The sequence below is a fragment of the Polypterus senegalus genome, chromosome 1 (assembly GCF_016835505.1).
Source record: "Polypterus senegalus isolate Bchr_013 chromosome 1, ASM1683550v1, whole genome shotgun sequence".
Taxonomy (NCBI): domain Eukaryota; kingdom Metazoa; phylum Chordata; class Cladistia; order Polypteriformes; family Polypteridae; genus Polypterus; species Polypterus senegalus.
This window is the reverse complement of record NC_053154.1, coordinates 1,083,376-1,102,519: the sequence shown is the minus strand read 5'-3', so window position 1 is coordinate 1,102,519 and position 19,144 is coordinate 1,083,376. Positions and strand designations below refer to the sequence as shown.

Here is a 19,144-nt window from a genome sequence, read left to right as displayed (position 1 = left end):
GATCAGAAGACACGTTAACTGCCATAAGATGGGAAAAAAAGTGAGATGCGGCTGAGCACAGCCTTGGCACAGACATGGCACAACTTCTGGTGTCAGCACTCCTAACTCCATGACAGAGCGAGCTAAGTAATCCTGAGAGACGTACATGATGTGAGTCCAGCTGGTTCAAAATCCAGAATGAATAATTTAAGGACCCCTTTGCCCTTTTTGTGTTTGCACTTTGTCAGTGTAGAAAGGTTGCACATCACAGCCATCACACACACACACCAGTAAATCCACAATGAGAAGATTTAGCCCCCTCAACACGCACAGACAGACACTAACTGAGGACCATGAGGTGACACCTTAGAAGAAGGACAGTCCACTGCTGACCTTGTTCCGAGTTGCACATGTCCGAGCTGCAGCACTGCGTGATCCACGTGTTACTGCCTTGTCCGTAGTTGATGGATGCGCTGACATTACATAATTCAGGTGACACACAAGAGCGCCAGAAATGTGTGTAGGGAAACAAATCTGTAAGAGAATAACAACGTGGTAAGGACTTGGCAAGCGCAAGAGGGAAACATTCAGCAACACTGTAACAATAAAAAAACTTTGTATTAAGTAAAATATTGTTTCCACACTCCCTGTCCCCACTAATTTGCGTTTGTCACCATCTGCTCATGTCCACTGCACATCAGCTAACAGGTCTGTGCACTCAAGCTTTTCCCAGTGTTCAGTTCAGTGTCCTCCTGCATCTCAAAGATGTACGTTTAATTAGTCAATCTAATATGAATTGGTGTTAATAAGAGTAGCAATGCCCTTCCAAACCTTCCCTCCAGCAGCACCATGTTTTACCAGTGGTCTGTTGTTCTTGCTGAGGAATGCTGAGTTTGCTTTACACCAGACATATTGGGGTCCATGTCTGCTAAGATGTTTAATTTTTGTGTTGTCTGTCCACAGAATGTTATCCCAGAAGGCTCTCTGTCATATGAGAGAAGCTCATTTCTGTTCTTCTTGCCCAGTAGTGCTTTCCAGTGCTTGCTTCTGCTTGTGGAGTCTTCAATGTTGTCCTTTTGCAGGGCATGAGAAGCCTGCAGTTCTTTGGATGTTTTATTCAATCCTTAGAATAACTTTGGAAGGCCCACCACTCCTTCTACTGCTCCAGGTTTCCTCCATTAGCAGAGTGCGGCTCTCCTTGTTGTTCAGTGGAGTTGCAGAACCTCAGACATGGCTTTGTAGGCCTTTGAAGGCTGATAGATATCAATAGGTTTTCTTTCCTTTTCTTTTCATCCAGAACTCTTTAAGAGTTTTGATTGTGTTGTTCATCAGATACATAAAATAGGTAAAAAGAAATGAGTTATTTGTCCACTCACTCAGGTGCACTTCTTCTACTATTTGTTGCTTTCACCCCCTGGCTGAGGTTCAAATGCCATTTTTATGTTTATTTTGTTCATCTTCTATGTCGATTATTTATTTTTCATGTGTCAATGTGTATTCTGTTTAGTGGGTGGTTCCTCATGAGGCGGGGCTACCTGTCCATCACTGTTAAGGGACTGCCCTCAGCCCTATAAAGGCAGGGACTACCCGCCATCTCTTGTGGTTCACTGAAGGGGCTCTTGGTGGTCTCCTGTTTTTATTGCTTTTTGGATTGTTCTGATTGTGTGGCTTTTTGTGACTCTTTGCTCTGGTTTTGACTTTGCCACTTGAAAGTCGTAATGGGCCTGTGGTTATCTGTGGCCTTCTGTGGTTGTTGTGTTCTTCAGAGCTTCTTGTTAAATAGAACTTTTTTTGGAATAATATTTTTTTATGTTTGTAAAGATCTTATGTTGTTCTTTGAGTGACTAGCCGGGCTTTTCATGCTATTTCCCTCTCTACTGGCCATTTTGAGTATTTTTTGTGACTTTTGCACTTGGGGCCTTCCTAGGTCATATCACTATTAGATTGTAGTTGAAGATCTGGAATAATTTAGGGTTCAACATCTGCAACACATGTAGAAACCAGAAAGGGGCAAATACTTTATCACAGCACTGGCTTCTGGTGTAAGTTCTTTACAAAGTGTATGCTTTGTGTATGCTGTCATTAAAACCCAAGTTAATTTTAGACAAATATTAATACGAAGGATTCTTATTTCACTTACTGGAATTAAGTGATTCCAAAACAGATGCACAGGTAGAGGAATTAGAGGTGCAGAAAGAAGGTCCAGCTTGGCACCATTGCCAAGAAGAGGTGGAGAAGCAGTCATTACACACCAAACTAGAATCTGTAAAGGCAATGAACGTTTATGAGAGACCATCCAAGTCAAGTTCAGCAACATGATGTGACAAAACAGACAAACAGACCAAAGGCTCAGAATGAGGTCAGAATCCTTTTTAAAAAAGAAAAACAAACTTCTGACAGTGCCAGCCCTGCCAACAACATGAGGGTGGAGGTCTGACCTGAAGACGTGAAGTCAGATGTGGACATCGATCTATGAGGACACATAAACTCACTTGGTTTGTTGCAGAGGATCCCTTGGCAGCAGCTGATCTGAGAACTGAGAGGAACATGCAGGTAGGTGGCTGCAGTGAGGGGATTCTCACAAACGTCCCGGGAGGCACATCCCATGAGAACTTGTCCTTCACTGTCTACTGTATACATGAAAACAAGATATTAGTGAGATTTTAATAAAAAAAAAGATGCTGACAAACACATGGAGCATGGAAACCAGCGAGTAATGAGCACAAACCAGTAAAGTGATGGGACATTTCTAGTACAGGACACAAACAATCCATTAAAAAGTATAACAAACAATGAGTCTTTGTTCAATTTTGCTTAGAAATGTGCATAAACATGATTTCCAGAATCAGAAGAAATTATTAGTTTGAATAAAGTGATGTGATTTATACAGCAGGCCATGGCCAACTCAACATGGTGGAGGCCAAAATGGCTGCCATTTCATAATGAAATTGTCATCAGGTCAGGTCAGTATGGTTGGGGAGCATGCACTGGTACAGCATGTTACCGCACCCACCACACAACGAAGCACCTTGGGATCCCGGTTGGTAACCCGTCAGGCAGACATGCGGTCCAGTCCCACCCCCCGAGAAATGACCATCTGCCGCAGACATGCGTTACGTGGGCGTCTCGTCTTGAAATTGTCATCAACAGCTGGTAATCCTCCCTGAGAATATGTGAATCAGTGGCAGAGTTGTGACAGGACACTATAGTGGTATGCAGTTTTGTTAAAGAGTGTCAACAGCATCCTGCTCATCAAAAAGCCTGAATGCAGTTTGGGGACCTAAAACTCCAGACTGAACCTCAACTTCGCTAAATGTTAGAGAAGGTCAAAAATGGAACAGCAAGTATTATAAGAATGACATTTGGCAATGGGAAGCGGGAACTCATCCTAAACATGGAGGCACACATGACAATCAGACCAGTGGCCTCTGCAGTCCTCGATCAACGGACAGAACATTAAAGCTGACGATATGCGTCGACTCCAGCGTGGAGTTCCTCAGACTCAGCCCTGATTTTGTCTCTACCATTATGCATACGCTGTTGGTTCCAAAGTCCTCTCTGTATTTGGACTTGTGTGTGTTTAGAAGACTTTGTCACTGTCACCAAAACAGTGAACAGTTTAGAAAGAAAATAAAATCAACAAGAAAGTGAGTCTTATGTGACTATAGCTGTAATGAAGGTACCTCCATCTTGTGAAGTATGTCAGCTTTTTGTGTTCTAAAGTTAAATCCAAGAAGTCTTGAGGTGACAGGACTTGAGTGAAAGGCTGGAACTGATGCTGAATGAATAACAACAACTGCCAGCCCGCTGAGCACAATGAGGGCCGCATTTCTAATGCATGGCAGTAGTTTCACCCCTCTGCAAATGTACAGTAAAGTCTGACATCTGCTGTATTTTACAAAGACGTCCTGAAATACACTAAACCTATGCAGATAAGACAAGCGAGTGACAGTAAAACAAGTCCCCAGCATACTCTAACATAGAGAGAACGTCAAGACATTTCCGTACGTGCGTTGAAGCAGGAGTCTTGAATGCCGCTGCAGCTCACAGTGCTGGTGCACTCGTTGTCTGGTCCCAAACAGCACATCATCCCATTTAGCTCATAGGATACAGAAACTGTAGTTAAAGGCAAAAGGAAAATAAACAGTGGGACAGGTGGTAATTCATTAAAGTATTTATTTCAAATGGAGACTAACACTAATGTCCACAGAGGCCTTCCTCCCCCAAGTTGTCCCCACTTGGCCCTTGAACTCTGGCCTTACCGTTTCCAGTATTGCACAAGTCAGAGTCACAGCACTCCGAAATCCAGGTGCTGCTCCCAAAGCCGTAGTTGACAGAGACGCTCAAGTTGCAAGTCTCCGGAGTGGCACAAGACCGTGATACTGTGGAGGAAAGGCAAAGTGAAGAGGACCCTGATAAACTGACAAACGTCATTAATTCAACATTAGGAACAGTGCACCTTGACGCCCCTTCGACACTGGATCCGGGGGAGCAGCCATGGGATGCACGCTATGTCCCCCGGAACACTTGGTGGCAGCCCCCCTGGGTTGCATCAGGGCCGGTAATATGGAACACCGGAGCTCATCGTGGTTGGGCTCCGTGGCCACCAACAAGAGGGGCTGCAAAGGCTTCCTGAGCCCATGCCGCCACACCCGGAAGTGGAGCCTAATTGAGATTAATTACCACCTGAAGCACTTCCGGGTGGGCTATAAAGGGAGCCTGCAGCCACTACTCAGGGTCCTAGAGTCGGGAGCAGGAGGACGAAGCTGCCCTGGTCGGAGTGGAGGAAAGAAGAGTGTGGTTTGGGGTGTTTGATTTTTTTTTGTTTACTGTGTAGGGCCAGTGGGGCACGGGGAAGATGTGTCCCACAGCTGAAGAAAATAAAGGCTTTTTGTTTATTTTGCCTGTGCCTCTGGTGTCAGTCTGTGTCGGGTCAGCGCTAATAGAGCGCCTTCATCACAACCTGAAACAACAGGAGCAATTCTTGACATCCCTTATGACATATGTATCAGCATCCTTCACAAACCCACTTGTTCCAATGCAGGCTCTCAGAGGCCTACATCTGAAGCACCGAATACAGAAGATGACGTGCAAAGTGCCCGGTCAAGAAGCCTTTGACTTAGTTGTCCCACACCGAAGATGAGTTCTGAAACTAGAGGCTCTTGGCATCACAGGCAACCTACAAAACTTGGAGTGCAGGTTGGGAATTGGGCAGTAGATAAAGACATGTGGAGTATGGACATCAAGACCCTTACTTTTTCTGTTTGATATTAATTCTTTCAGGGCTGGTGTCCACATACGTCGACACACAGAGTTGATATTAGTTGACATCCAAGGGTAGAGGGTGGTAATCAGCTGTAAATGTCGTGGCTCTATTTGCTAGCAGTATGCTCCTTACAGGATGTGTTACACTGGTGCAGCCGTCACAGGCGTCTGTTGCTGCATACTGTGGCCGCTGTGGCAGATGGTGCAAGCTGCATGATGACGGCAGTGTGAAGATGGCTGTGGCTGTGGTGGTGGGAGAACCATTGTGAAGAGTTTCTGGGTGCTTTTAACTTGTCCTCTTTGTCTGTGTGTTGGGTTTTGAGGAGCATCAATGCCCTCTGATGTTCACACTACCAAGACGTGACAACCTTTAAGAAGGACCTGAATGATATGATATCGGGACAGCTTAGCTAGGACAAGCTCGACTCATTTGTCAGATTTCTTTTGTCAGTTTGGATTCATACTGGGGACAATCAACCTGCAGGTCTTTGGGGATGTGAGAGGTGAGCTAAAACAGCCACAGAGAGAACATGCAGACATCACAAAGAAATCACTCAGACTGAGAACTCAAACCAAGATAGTGGATCAGTGAGGTTTGAGTTCTTACCATCATCCTACTTCATGCAGTCAGCTATGTATTCAACTATTGGGAAACTGCTTAAAGAGAAAAGGCAAACAACTAACAGAATCAGAAACACGTCGCCAGACTGGTACACCTGCTGTAGGAATTTGGCATGATGGCATGGTGCATTCCTGCAAGTGACACTAACCGTACAACACCAGAAGACTTAAAGAACAAACATGGCACAGACAGAAAAACATCACCATTACCAATAGGACCAGCTCAGATGTTCAAGTGCACAGGTGTGATGTGCAAGGCTGCTGAAGCACAATTAGCGACTAGAGCAATGAACCAAGCAGCCTGAACATACAAGCTGTTCAAGTCCAAGGAGGGACAGGAGAGATATTTACAAAGAGATGAACCTGGTTCAGATATGTGAGTTCTTTAGCAGTAATTCATGCAAAAAGGACACGTCAGCTGTAAAATCCACAAAAGTGTGTAGATCTGCAAACTAAGAGTGGCAAGGCACATGAATAACCTGACCCACTGCATGTGCCCATCGACCTGCCTACAGCTACCTGGCAGCATTTAGAACTCTTTGAAAGAGAAGGTGCAGAAGGTGGGATGTAGCAGCAGACATCTTCACCACATGCTGCCTGGACTGAGCAAGAGCGCAGCTGTTCTTCTTCTCACAGCAGTTTGAATAAAGCCTGGGCAGAGACAACACTGAACTTCATCGTAATCGACAAAGCTGCCTGCTGTGTTGCTCAAAGCCATCATGGAAAGGTGTGGGGGTTGAAGCACACTCTGTATCCGCTGTTGCTTTTTGTTCTTTTGAGTGAAGGAAGACATTTTGAGTGGACTATTACCTCACTTTCACCCCTTCTGGTCCTATCAAGTCGGTGTTTGTTCTGGACGCTGATCCTACTGCAGACAAACGATTAAATCACCTGGACTAATAGTCCTCCTTATTTCAATATGAAAGTCATTCAGTTTTCCATAAGAAAGCTACTCCTCTGAAACGGGGTCACCGCCTTGGACCCCAACACATTGACAGTACTTTTGTCTTGTTCTTATACCATCAAATGAACTTCTGCTAACATTCACAACAGAAGATGCCCAATTCAGACACCCAAGAGTTGCACTGATGAGGACCCCCTAAACAGACAGAAACTTAGGCCGGTGGATGAAGACTCACGTGAGGCCGTGCTGAAGACAGTGGCGCAGTAGGGGCTTGGAGAAGAGCATGCTGTTACCAAGCCTTGACATGTTTCCCAGGAGAAAGTAGACATGCACTCGTTACACATGATTATGGAGCCTAAATAAAAAGGAAACAGACGTTTTAATTCAAACCATGGACAAGACATGGAAAATGTCAGTCTGTGTGTCTCCAGATTGATTTTTGCAGCTCACCCTGCATTCATGGATTCACTCTGTTTAAAGGTCTTAGGATCTGAGCCTCTGAGCTACCTTGATGTTAGCTTTTGCATTTGAAGTAAACTGACTAAGCTGAATATTTTTAGCACCTTGTCACCATGCCACGTTAATTTGCTGTGATCTCATCGTCAGCATGCCAGAGGGTTGTGGTCACAAGGGTCACAATGTCAGGCCTCAGTCACACGATGGAGTTAAAAGGCCACCTTAAGCTGCTTGTCCCTATCCGAGTGTTGCAGATAAAGCCTTTCATTTATTGTTTTCCAGGTAACAAATGTCTTTCTCTGGTACTCGAGTCCTGAATGTTCCCCTTTGGCTCTGACGTAACATCCCTTTGCCTCACAGTTTTGACCTCAGCTTGTTTCTTGGACTATGGTTCCTCTAGCAGTTCCTTTCTTTTTAACTTAAAATATCTAGTGAGTCAGTGTAGAGAGCTAATTCTGGCTAGACCGGCCTTGTGGCTGGAATCAGCTCCATGCTGGCTAACCCTGTTCACTGCTATAACCTGCACTGTTTGGGAAGAAGGTGATGGGAAACATGGAGTCTACAGATATAATCCTACCTCGAACCTAACGACAAACCCCAGAAGTGCAGACTCAAACCCATGAGCTGTGTGATGATTGTGCTACCAGACCGCTCTACTAAAGAGAATGGAGAAGACTCACTTGGTTTGTTGCACAGACTGCCTTGACAGCACTGGATCTGCGGACTGAGGTCCATCTGGAGAATGGAGGATGCGTTTCCTGGGCTTTCGCACACACGTGATGAAGCACATCCCTGGTAAATGTTTGGTCCTTTGACTGTTAAGAGAAAAGCCATCTTTGTTGTATTGACAGCCAGATCACCGCATACCATCATGCCAAGTAAAGTGTCTTTGTTTGCCACAGTGACACAATATTGGGTACACCGCTACAGTAAATAAAATATTTGAATGCACCGCCACTAGATTTGTTTAAAGTGCTCTGTCATTTCTTCCTTCACTGTAACGTACCTTTAAATTTACTTCAAATCTCCCTTTGCTGATTATAAGATCCTTCACCTGAGTCCATCCTACCTGATGTGAAGCAGTAGTCCTCATTTTCCACACAGCTGATGATGTTCTGGCAGAGTGTGCCTGACCCCGAGCAGCACACCAGGCCATTAGGCACATATGTGGTGTTACCTGAATGGACAACGCCAAGAGTTAGCATTAGCTTGTTCTTCATCCAACATGAGCAACTTTAAAATATGAATGAAGTCAGTTAGCCAGGACCGGCGGTTCAGAGCAAATCCAACACTGACCAGGCCCGGCATTGCAGAGTTGAGACGTGCAGCACTGGAGAGTCCATGAAAACCCATAGATGTTATCGTGAAAGGAGAAGCCAATGCTGCAGTCATCAGGGGTAACGCAGTACCTCCGGTAAATGATCTGCATGGGCGTAAGTTGATTGAACAATCCTGAAGAAACAAAAAAAAAAAAAGAAAAGAAATTGGCACAAACTCCGTTAAACTTGTGGTAACATAACTTTAAGAGAAACGGAAACTCAGTCCTTCCTACAAAGACAGTGTTCCGTACATTTTAGCTGCTGCCTTCACAATTGCAGTTTTATTTTGAGTATTTCTAGTAAAAGAAACCCACAAAATATTCATTCTGAATTTATGAAACCTAGAAACAGCACTGCTACTGAATCCGCTCGAAGTCGACCGCACTGCACTTAATCTGAAGAAGACCCCACAATACTGGCCTGCAATCAGAATCTGTCACAACTTCCAAGAAGTGCAACAAGTACAGGACAAAATGTTTAATGAGTCACATGAGCGGGGAATAGTTTAAGAATCCAAAGAATAAATGTGAAGCGTTCATCAGCAATGCACACATTTGGATTTAGGGCAGGTTTGGGACCCCGAGAAGCCCATGAGAGTCTTTGGTTTTGGTAGAACAATGCCTTGATATGAAGAACAATCTATGTACAATGGTGCTTGAACATTTGTGAACACTTTAGAATTTTCTATATTTCTGCATAAATATGACCTAAAACATCATCAGATTTTCACTCAAGTCCTAAAAGTAGATAAAGAGAAACCAGTTAAACAAATAAGACAAAAATATTATACTTGATCATTTATTTATTAAGGAAAATGATCAAATATTACATATTGGTGAGTGGCAAAAGTATGTGAACCTTTGCTTTCAGTATCTGGTGTGACCCCCCCTCTGCAGGTAACTTTTGATCATTCCTGCACACCGGTTTGGAGGAATTTTCGCCCATTCCTCCGTACTGAACAGCTTCAACTCTGGGATGTTGGTGGGTTTCCTCACATTAACTGCTCGCTTCAGGTCCTTCCACAACATTTTGATTGGATTAAGGTCAGGACATTGACTTGGCCATTTCAAAACATTAACTTTATTCTTCTTTAACACTAGAATTACCAGAGCCGAAAAAACTTGTAGATCTGTCCCACCTTAAATCGCTTCTTAAATCCGTTCTCACCTCTCCGCCAGCGTCTTTTGTCATCTAAATGTGCTGATAAAGACAAGCTGCAAGCAGCCAGCTATTCCATCCCCCACCGACACAGAACGTGCATGAACTTCTCCCAGCTCATGCCTTGTTTGATTATCTGGGAGTGAAGTGGAGTTTTAGAGTGGAAATAATAGATCATTATTTGGAACACACGCATTTCATGTGTGTTCCGTTTCTACAGTAATCTGTGTAAACACATTTTAAAACAGAAACATTTTTCATATTCTAGTAGTAAATGAAAAAAATGTAGGCATAAACTATATAATGTATGAAGCCTGAAGTCCAATTAAATTGGCAGTTACAGACTGAAATCAAATGTATGTTTTTATTCTAAAATAGTAAGAATAAGAGCAGTTTACTTCTCAAAACGGAGTCATGCAGGATCAAACTCGTGACTTTTTGATTACCATACAGCAGCTGATACCATTACGCTACTATGGTGGTTGTTGTAATTATGTGTCAATGTGGCATGTTAAGGCGGCTTTTTTTCTGCAGTTATATTTTTGAATAAATGCGCACTTGTTCTGTTATATTTGTACCTTTTGTGAAAGTGTTTCTTTGATATTTAGACTTCAGGCTTTATACATTATATAGTTTATGCCTACATTTTGTCATTTACTACTAGAATATGAAAAACATTTCTGTTTTAATAATGTGTTTACACAGATTACTGTAGAAACGGAACAGACATGAAATGCGTGTGTTCCAAATAACACTCTATTATTTCCACTCTAAAACTCCACTTCACTCCCAGATAATTAATCAAGATATGAGCTAGGAGAAGTTCATGCACATTCTAAGTCAGTTGGGGGATGGAATAGCCGGCTGCTTGCAGATTGTCTTTATCAGCACATTTAGATGACAAAAGACGCTGGCGGAGAGGTGTGAACAGATTTAAGAAGCGATTTAAGGTGGGACGGATCTACAAGCTTTTTCATAGACTCTGGTAATTCTAGTGTTAACCATTCTTTGGTAGAACGACTTGTGTGCTTAGGGTCGTTGTCTTGCTGCATGACCCACCTTCTCTTGAGATTCAGTTCATGGACAGATGTCCTGACATTTTCCTTTAGAATTCTCTGATATAATTCAGAATTCATTGTTCCATCAGTGAAGGCAAGCCGTCCTGGCCCAGATGCAGCAAAACAGACCCAAACCATGATACTACCACCAGCATGTTTCACAGATGGGATAAGATTCTTATGCTGGAATGCGGTGTTTTCCTTTCTCCAAACATAACGCTTTTCATTTAAACCAAAAAGTTCAATTTTGGTCTCATACATCCACAAAACATTCTTTCAGAAGCCTTCTGGTTTGTCCACGAGATCTTTAGCAAACTGCAGACAAGCAGCAATGTTTTTTGGAGAGCAGTGGTTTTCTCCTTGCAACCCTACCATGCACACCATTGTTGTTGAGTGTTCTCCTGATGGTGGACTCATGAACATGAACATTAGCCAATGTGAGAGAGGTCTTCAGTTGCTTAGAAGTTACCCTGGGGTTCTTTGTGACCTCGCTGACTATTGCACGCCTTGTTCTTGGAGTGATCTTTGTTGGTCGACCACTCCTGGGGAGGGTAACAGTGGTCTTGAATTTCCTCCATTTGTACACTTGTATCTGTCTGACTGTGGATTGGTGGAGTCCAAACTCTTTAGAGATGGTTTTGTAACCTTTTCCAGCCTGATGAGCATCAACAACTATTTTTGTGAGGTCCTCAGAAATCTCCTTTTTTCGTGCCATGATACACTTCCACAAACGTGTTATGAAGAGTAGACTTTGATAGATCCTGTTCTTTAAATATCACAGGGTGCCCACTCACACCTGATTGGCATCCCATTGATTGAAAACACCTGACTCGAATTTCACCTTCAAACTCACTGCTAATCCGTGAGGTTCACATACTTTTGCTACTCACAAATATGTAATATTTGATCATTTTCCTTAATAAATAAATGACCAAGTATAATATTTTTGTCTCATTTGTTTAACTGGTTTCTCTTTATCTACTTTTAGGACTTGAGTGAAAATCTGATGATGTTTTAGGTCATATTTATGCAGAAATATAGAAAATTCTAAAGGGTTCACAAACTTTCAAGCATAACTGTGTATGCTTTGTAGATGTTGGTAACGTGTTTGACAGGGTAGAGCATAAGCATCTTATGAACATCGACATGCATGTGCACTCGGGGGGTCACCTTCAGGGCTCATAGAGGTAAACGACATCAGCACGAGCCAAGAGGAGGCGCTGCCACTAACTGACCTTCCTCTTCCACCTGCAGCTCTGAGAAGACACCCAGTGAGGGCATTTTGACCCAGTTAATGCCAACTCTGACCAGAGGCCATAAAATAGGACAGGCCAAGAAGGAGGCATTTCATTTTGGACCCGAGCCTGGTAGCAGACAGAGCTCCTGTGTGGCCTAAACTGTTTGTGTCTGTGCTGGTGACTCATCTGGCGTATTTTCTGTTGTGCTTCATTGAGTCGGGCAAAGGAGGGCACACACAGAGTGGGTGCAAAGTGCACAACAAAGTGTCCAAAATGTGCATTGCCACTGTTCTTCATGAATAAATAAATATTCCATAAAATCAAGGAGGGTAAAAGTCCAGATAAATGATATTAAATAAATCCATAAAAATGAGATTACATGGGGCACCCTGCAAGCCTACAGAAGCCTAATCCGAGTGCTCAGAAGAAGCGATCTTTTTCAACCCCTCTAAGAACTGCCAACACAGGCTACACGCCCGACCACCTGATTTCATCCCGAACAGCATGGCCCCTGATCCTGCCTCTCACTCTCTCTTTCCTTTGTTCTGTTCCTTTTCTCCTCTCCACCCATTTCCTGCCCAGGCTCCCAGTTACCTGCTCTAAGGTGCGAATGAAGCACTTGACCGATCCGCTCGTATCTGCATGTGAATGCACAATGAGCCAAGCACCCCAATCACATTTCCACCTGCACCTGCATGCAGCCTGCACACTCCGGGATTTCCATTTATTTATTTCAAATGCACAGCACCACAAACCTCTCAAAACAGGGCACAAGGCATGCGGACGCTGCTTGGCTATTAATCACAACTGATGGAGACATGCAAGATCTGTTGGACGTGGTGGGAGATGCAAATATTCAAAAGGATCTTAACGTGAGTGTCCAGAAAATGGAGGTCAAAACAGGATTAACGTTGATATCAATGCAACTGATCAGGTTCACAAATATCTGCAAAGGATTTTGACACCAAGGTGGAACGAGCACCTTCTGCATTTATGAAAGTGAAAGCATTTTAAATTTAAAATTGAAGCTTTGGATTCTGACATGTTATATTGGGTCAACACTTCTTTACAGCTGCGAGTCGTGGACCCTTAAATTAGACACCCTATGTAGGATATGGACTTACAGGCACATTCAAACAGAGATCAAGAGGTGATGTGACTGAAGAGTTTACAGTTATGAAGGGCTTAGGATGCTGCTTGTCACTTTAAAATAAATTCTTCAACAAAGGACACAGGGACACAGTAAATTTCACACAAACTTTCACTTCACACAAAGAAATCCAGACCTATGGAATAATTGACCAAGTGATGGTTGCAGAGTAGGATTTGTGGGGACTCCAATGTTATTTTGGAGAAGAAAGTTGAATATGATTGGTGAGCTAGTGGGTCTTGATGGCATGTTCTCAGTAAAATTGTTCCAGATGATGAAAGTCACCTAACGAAGAAACAAACAGAGGCCAGAGGTGCAGACCCAAGTGGTTTAGGAGCAGCAGAGCAAAGCTGTTGAGAGTACACATCCACAAAAAGCAAAGTCACTGGAACTTCAGGGGAAAGAAAACCTCCGGATTGTTGGTCTACCACAGGAAATACTGTAGTGTTGAGCAAGCGGCCCCGCACACCCAAGGGATTTACCAGTGGTGTTTCATTTGTAATGGCTGACAGAGTAAGCGATGCAGCACCCAGTTGGTCTTCTCTTACATGGTGCTGAATGAAAGTAATTATTCAAACACAACCCAAATATGCACAAGACGACTTGCTCTTTAAGATCTCTGTGCTTAGTTCTCGTTTTTTCCACGTCACAAAAAGATAACAAAGTTGTTTAACTTACGAGTCCGCCTGATAACGATGGCACAAGCAGAATCTTCAGCAGCGCAGGACATCAGCTTCAATTGGCAATCAACATATGAATACGAATTCTGGCAGTCATTACAAGTTAGGGCTGAACCTGAAACGACAGCAAGACAATGGTGAAGCCTCAGCAGTTCTACACACGTCTCCTGGCTGTGCCTCTTCCAGTGCAAACGTTACCAGATTAGAAGAGGTCACATATGAGATCTGTTTAGCTTTCTTCTATAGCTTGAGCACTTAAGTTAACCTTCTTTCCATTTGGTAGCTTTGGGACATTCCACTCTTTTTGATTAAGAGAACAATTTTGTATCTGACCGTCGTCCATTTCTGGGATATCACAGAGTGTGTACCCCGTGCTCGTCTGTGCCCAGCCCCCTGCCAAGCCACATTTTGGTGACCAGCATGGTCTACCTGTTGGCCTAAAGGAGCTCATCCTGTTCACGAGTTACAACTCGCTGGCTTAGGATGTGAAATGAGCGCCAGTGGCTGCTCAAGCACTTTGACACAATCCTCTGAGCTTCACTGCTTCTCTCCAAGGCCTATCGCTTTCTCTTTAACTGCTGCTTTTGATATTCCTGTTAATTTGTATTGATTATTTATCCATTTTTATATACAGTATAGTAAGTTGCTTTTTACTTTCTGACATATGAAGTACAGGGAAAGAATTGTAATTGTCCAAAAATTCGATGTTGAGATTTTGATGTATCTCGATGTTTTAGACCTCCCTGAGTCCAAAAATACCATTTTTAGAATTATGTCTCCATGTGTGTGTGTGAACACGATAACTTGAGGACACTTTCACTTAGGTCAACCAAATGTTACATACAAGTATTAGGTACTAAACCTAGATTTCTATCAACGTTTGGGCTATTTCTGTTAACCAGAAGTGATACTTTACCTTTTATTCTCTAAAGTGACATCTTAGTGGGATTTGTAAAGGGAAGTAGCAGCAATCCATTTATTTGTACAATGCTTTGTCTATGGTCATAAATTGTGAAGATGATTCAACAGAAACTCAAGCATAGACAAATCTCAGTTAAAAAACACCCTGGATAGAAATGTATAACTAAAATGTCAAATAAAGATGACACTCTGGGTTAGCACATTAAACAGGAATCAAACAGCCAAGGCTATGGGACAGTGAAGAGGCACAGTTCATGGAGCCCGGGGTAAAGCTAATCTGGGTTTGAGATACCCGTCATGATCAGACGCCGCCATCACAGCTGAAGTCACTCAAGGCCCTGTGTTCTATAAGAGGAATGCTGTCACAGTCTTTGAGGTTCCCTTGGCATCTAGAGATCTAGAACTTTGGTGAAGCCTCAGGAGGGAAGACCTCCATAGTGAAGGGAAGCTGCAGGAAGACCCAGCAGCAGTAGGGAGACATCTGCCTTTATGTGACCATTGACCAATGTCATCATCTGGGAGCCTGGAAGTGCTCACTGTTAATAAGGCCTTCCATCATTTGGTCCAGAGATCTGAGAGTCTGGTGGCAGCTGATGACATTTCTTAGATCCACATTCCTGACGTGGCTTTATAAATACACTGAAACTAACTGCATAATTTTTTGTTAGTGTAATGCATCTGATTGTAATTAACTTGTAACAATATAATGGTCCAGGGAATAGCCATAGTATTCCAAATACCATAGCTACTTTAGCGTTGTTACTCTCACTGCACCATTTTTTTCTTCTTTCAGCTTCTCCCATTAGGTGTTGCCACAGTGGATCATCTTTCTCCATATTAGTCTCACTGCACCACTCGGAGTATTTATATCACTGTATCTGAGTGGGAATCACAGCTCTACAGCAGCTGATCGGAAAGAGAATTATCAGGATACAGCATCAAGCACATGCTGCCTCAGCCATGCGCACTGTCTATTTGAATTGCTCCCCTAAGGCAAACGCTTCAGAGCCTTTCCTGTACGGACCTCGCGGTTCAGAAACAGTTTCATCCCAAGAGCTCTAAACTCTCTCAATCAGTTCATCAGGTGCTCCTTGTAGAACTGTTTGTACTTATTAGTACAATTACCTCACTGTAAACTTGCACAACAGTTATAATATTACACAACCTGATCTGCTTTATAAAGCGCGTATTTACATATGATGACAATATCATTTTTAAGATGAAATACAGCAAAATACGTTTATTAAATTATACAGATAAAACTTTAACTTCATTTAAATAATCTATATTGTTAATAATCAAACATGTGAGGACATGGTGCCGCAGCGCTGGCTAGTTCACGGATTATTCTATACCTCGTGCTTTATTCTTGCTGGTGCTGGCGCGACACTGGTAGGACAGATAGATAGAATAATTAAACACGTACTACGAAGATATTTCAATGTTCCTAAAATGTTTTGAAGAATCATCGTTCTAAGCTTACAGATGGCTTAACGTCTATTACAGAGCTGATTGTGTGGCGATTGGATATTTGGAGAAAGAAAAGTAAGGATAGGAATTGGAGGTTAGTACGTTTGAAAGAGACAGTACTGCTGCGATAAATCATTTCATTGAAGGTCTCACAAGTTGCAGCAAGCATCTTGCATGAGACATGCACAAGCACTGCGCCACCGTGTTCCCATGTTTAATAACGTGTTTTAACTCCTATCATCATGAAAAAGATATCCCGTATACATCTCATTATTTTAATTATTCAGAGAGCTGTAATATCACAAATGCAATGGATTCTGTGTCCTGTCGGAGAAAGAGAGCCGGTTTAAGAAGCAGGTAGTTATTCACACACATAGAGCACATAGAAGATCAAATACAGAACAAAGCATTTAACGTGCTACTTTAGTTACGATGGGATTTGAGAAACTAGTAAATTAAACAATTTTAAGATGAAGTTTATGATATTCTACTTTAATGGCAAAATAAACTACGTGATTAAAGTGGAAATTTTGAGATTAAAGTTGACATTTTGTGCTCTTTTCTCACTGTGAGCCTATTTTTTTGTCTGTACCCTAATAAGCTTTCATATGTCACTCAGAGGGTGGGCTACGACTCGACTTTTCATGGCGACTTTGATATATGATTTCTTTTTTATTTCGGGCACTGTGCGACTTTGTGAACTTGAGCTTTCGAGTTTCTCCGACACTCTGTCACTCGATTAACTTCCTTTTGTTGTTTATACGACTGTTTAAACCAACAAATAGTACGTTTTTCCTTTGCCTTCACTTGGTATTCGCTGAAATTCTTATATTTTCCCCAATGCTTTTCCCATTGTCTTTTCACAGAACGCTGAGCCTAAGGGCTATTTATATTGATTTGCATACTCAAAGAGGCGTAATTCTGGGAGGAGTTGGGGCGTTACATAAAGCGTGCGAAGTTATTTTCACGCTGATCGGGATTTATGTAGCAGAAGAACGTGGAAGTTGGTGAACGCATAGATTCCTGCATCTGGATTTTTTTGTGCGTAAGTACATTTCCGCTTTTGTGCTTACGTCATGTTATAGTGCGAATTCTACACACGGCATTATACATGAGGCCCCTGATGATTTCAGACTCACCAACTGCAAGTGAAAGTCTGGTCTAATCATTTCACATTCAAGGAAATTGGTCAATGACAATTTTATATTATAAAGTCCAAACCCGCTGCCCTGTCTGGCATTCTGCGCTGTTTGATCATCCAGTTCTTCTGTCACTGTGCTAAACCTCAACTTACCAGCAAGTCTCCCAGGCCTTCCATCTTCTCCACTCCACTGCTCACTTTTTTCTTTACGTGTGTTCACTTTTGTCTTTCATTGTAAAGATTAACTGAAGGCTGATGAAGCGTTTATTTTGAAATATATCCGTCATTTCTTTGTAAAGCACCCTGAGATGCTGTGCTCAATGAGTGGCGCTATATCAGGTATAGAGAGGCTCACTTCTAGGTATTTATGGTGGTGCACGTTGAATTGGCTTCCTTTTGTCGATCTGCCATTCATTTGTGCCCTGAACAAATCAGACGTCAAAGTGTCACATGCGCAGTGCCTCAGAGTCCTCACGAGAGCCGTTGTCACTCGCACAGGCCCATGACGTGACTCCTGCCTTGCACATGATGCTGCTCTGAGGGGCTCTTGAATGTAATTGAATGGATCTGAGAATCCTGCGTGATGTTGGTCCATTTTTGAATTACTTGATAATAAACCTGAATATGTGACTCTAGCCGTGTTCTCAACTTTACTCAACGATTACACAGAGCACATTACTTACAAATTGTTTCTCATCTCTCAGAATGTTTTAGTTAGAAAATATAAATGCAATAAGAGAAATGCAGAATCAACAACACAGTTATTCTTGGATTGAAAGAAGTATAATGTTAGCAGAGGTGCCACGGCCGGTTCTGTCCCTTCTAGTCCTCGGTCTTCAGAAGCAGTTGGCTGAGGGTGACACCTGAATGGGAGGGCAGCTTGAGCTAACAGGCCCTCCATGTTCTTAGTGTGGTCCTTACCTCCTATGAAGCAGCTGTCTTCAAGACCTGTGCAGTTTACAGTCGTCTGGCAACTCTGGTCGGCACAACACACAAGGCCATTGGATTCATTGTAGCCATGATATGTGACTAAATATAAAAACACAAAGCAAAATGGTCAGACTGGGCCCGTCTTACATGCATCCCAGTTAGGACTTCCTAGAAGATCACACTTCACTCTTGACGTTTATAGTTGAAAAAATGAGCAGAGCCTGAATGAATACAGGAGGGCAAGAATCTCTAGTGGATCTCGGTAGAAATGACCTTTACATCCAAACAACATCAACATATCACTAAGAGCAAAGGATTCAGCCTAAATCCAGAAAATGTTTAATACACCCATCGTGCGAAATGGAGGTGTTACACACGTGCGAGTGGGAGACAACTTGAGGGCTCATCTAGTCGCAATGCCACCCCGAGCTGATGGCTGGCACTGTTGCATGATGCATCATCTCCTTTTTTTCTTACAGATTGAACAACCACATCACTTCCAGGTTACCGTCTCAAGGCCCCGCCCCGTCTGGTCTGGCCTCTTTTTAAGGGGCAGTACCGCCATCTTTGCCAGTCACTAATATGATTGTAGTCTGAAATGACCTTTAAACGCTTTTTTGCCCTTTTCTTCATTTTTGGCCATTAAATAAATATACGGGGTTTGCCTTTGAGGTGCCTCAACTCTTTCTAATTTTCTTTCCAGTTCATTCAGGGTAAACCACTTTTGTCCTCGATGCTTTTCAGCAGCCAATCTGCTGCCGTCACTTTGTGGACACTGTCATCAGCGCCAAGCCGGCTGTCCTACTTCTTCTGTGCCCAGCTTGACAGCACAGGCTGTAAGTCACAAGCTCGCG

The 19,144-nt window shown here is 42.9% G+C and overlaps 1 protein-coding gene across 1 annotated transcript in view; it reads right to left on the bottom strand.

Moving 5' to 3' along the window:
- Positions 1-4,176: 4,176 nt before the first annotated feature.
- Positions 4,177-19,144, bottom strand: part of LOC120517384 (urokinase plasminogen activator surface receptor-like) — a 74,745-nt gene continuing 59,777 nt past the window's right edge. Inside the window, exons 3-9 of the mRNA XM_039739673.1 lie at positions 18,224-18,389; positions 11,996-12,063; positions 8,522-8,677; positions 8,295-8,402; positions 7,906-8,040; positions 7,005-7,124; positions 4,177-4,361 (exon numbers count right to left, since the gene is read on the bottom strand). Coding sequence (XP_039595607.1) covers positions 4,177-4,361; positions 7,005-7,124; positions 7,906-8,040; positions 8,295-8,402; positions 8,522-8,677; positions 11,996-12,063; positions 18,224-18,389 — 938 coding nt within the window. The remainder of the gene's footprint in view (positions 4,362-7,004; positions 7,125-7,905; positions 8,041-8,294; positions 8,403-8,521; positions 8,678-11,995; positions 12,064-18,223; positions 18,390-19,144) is intronic.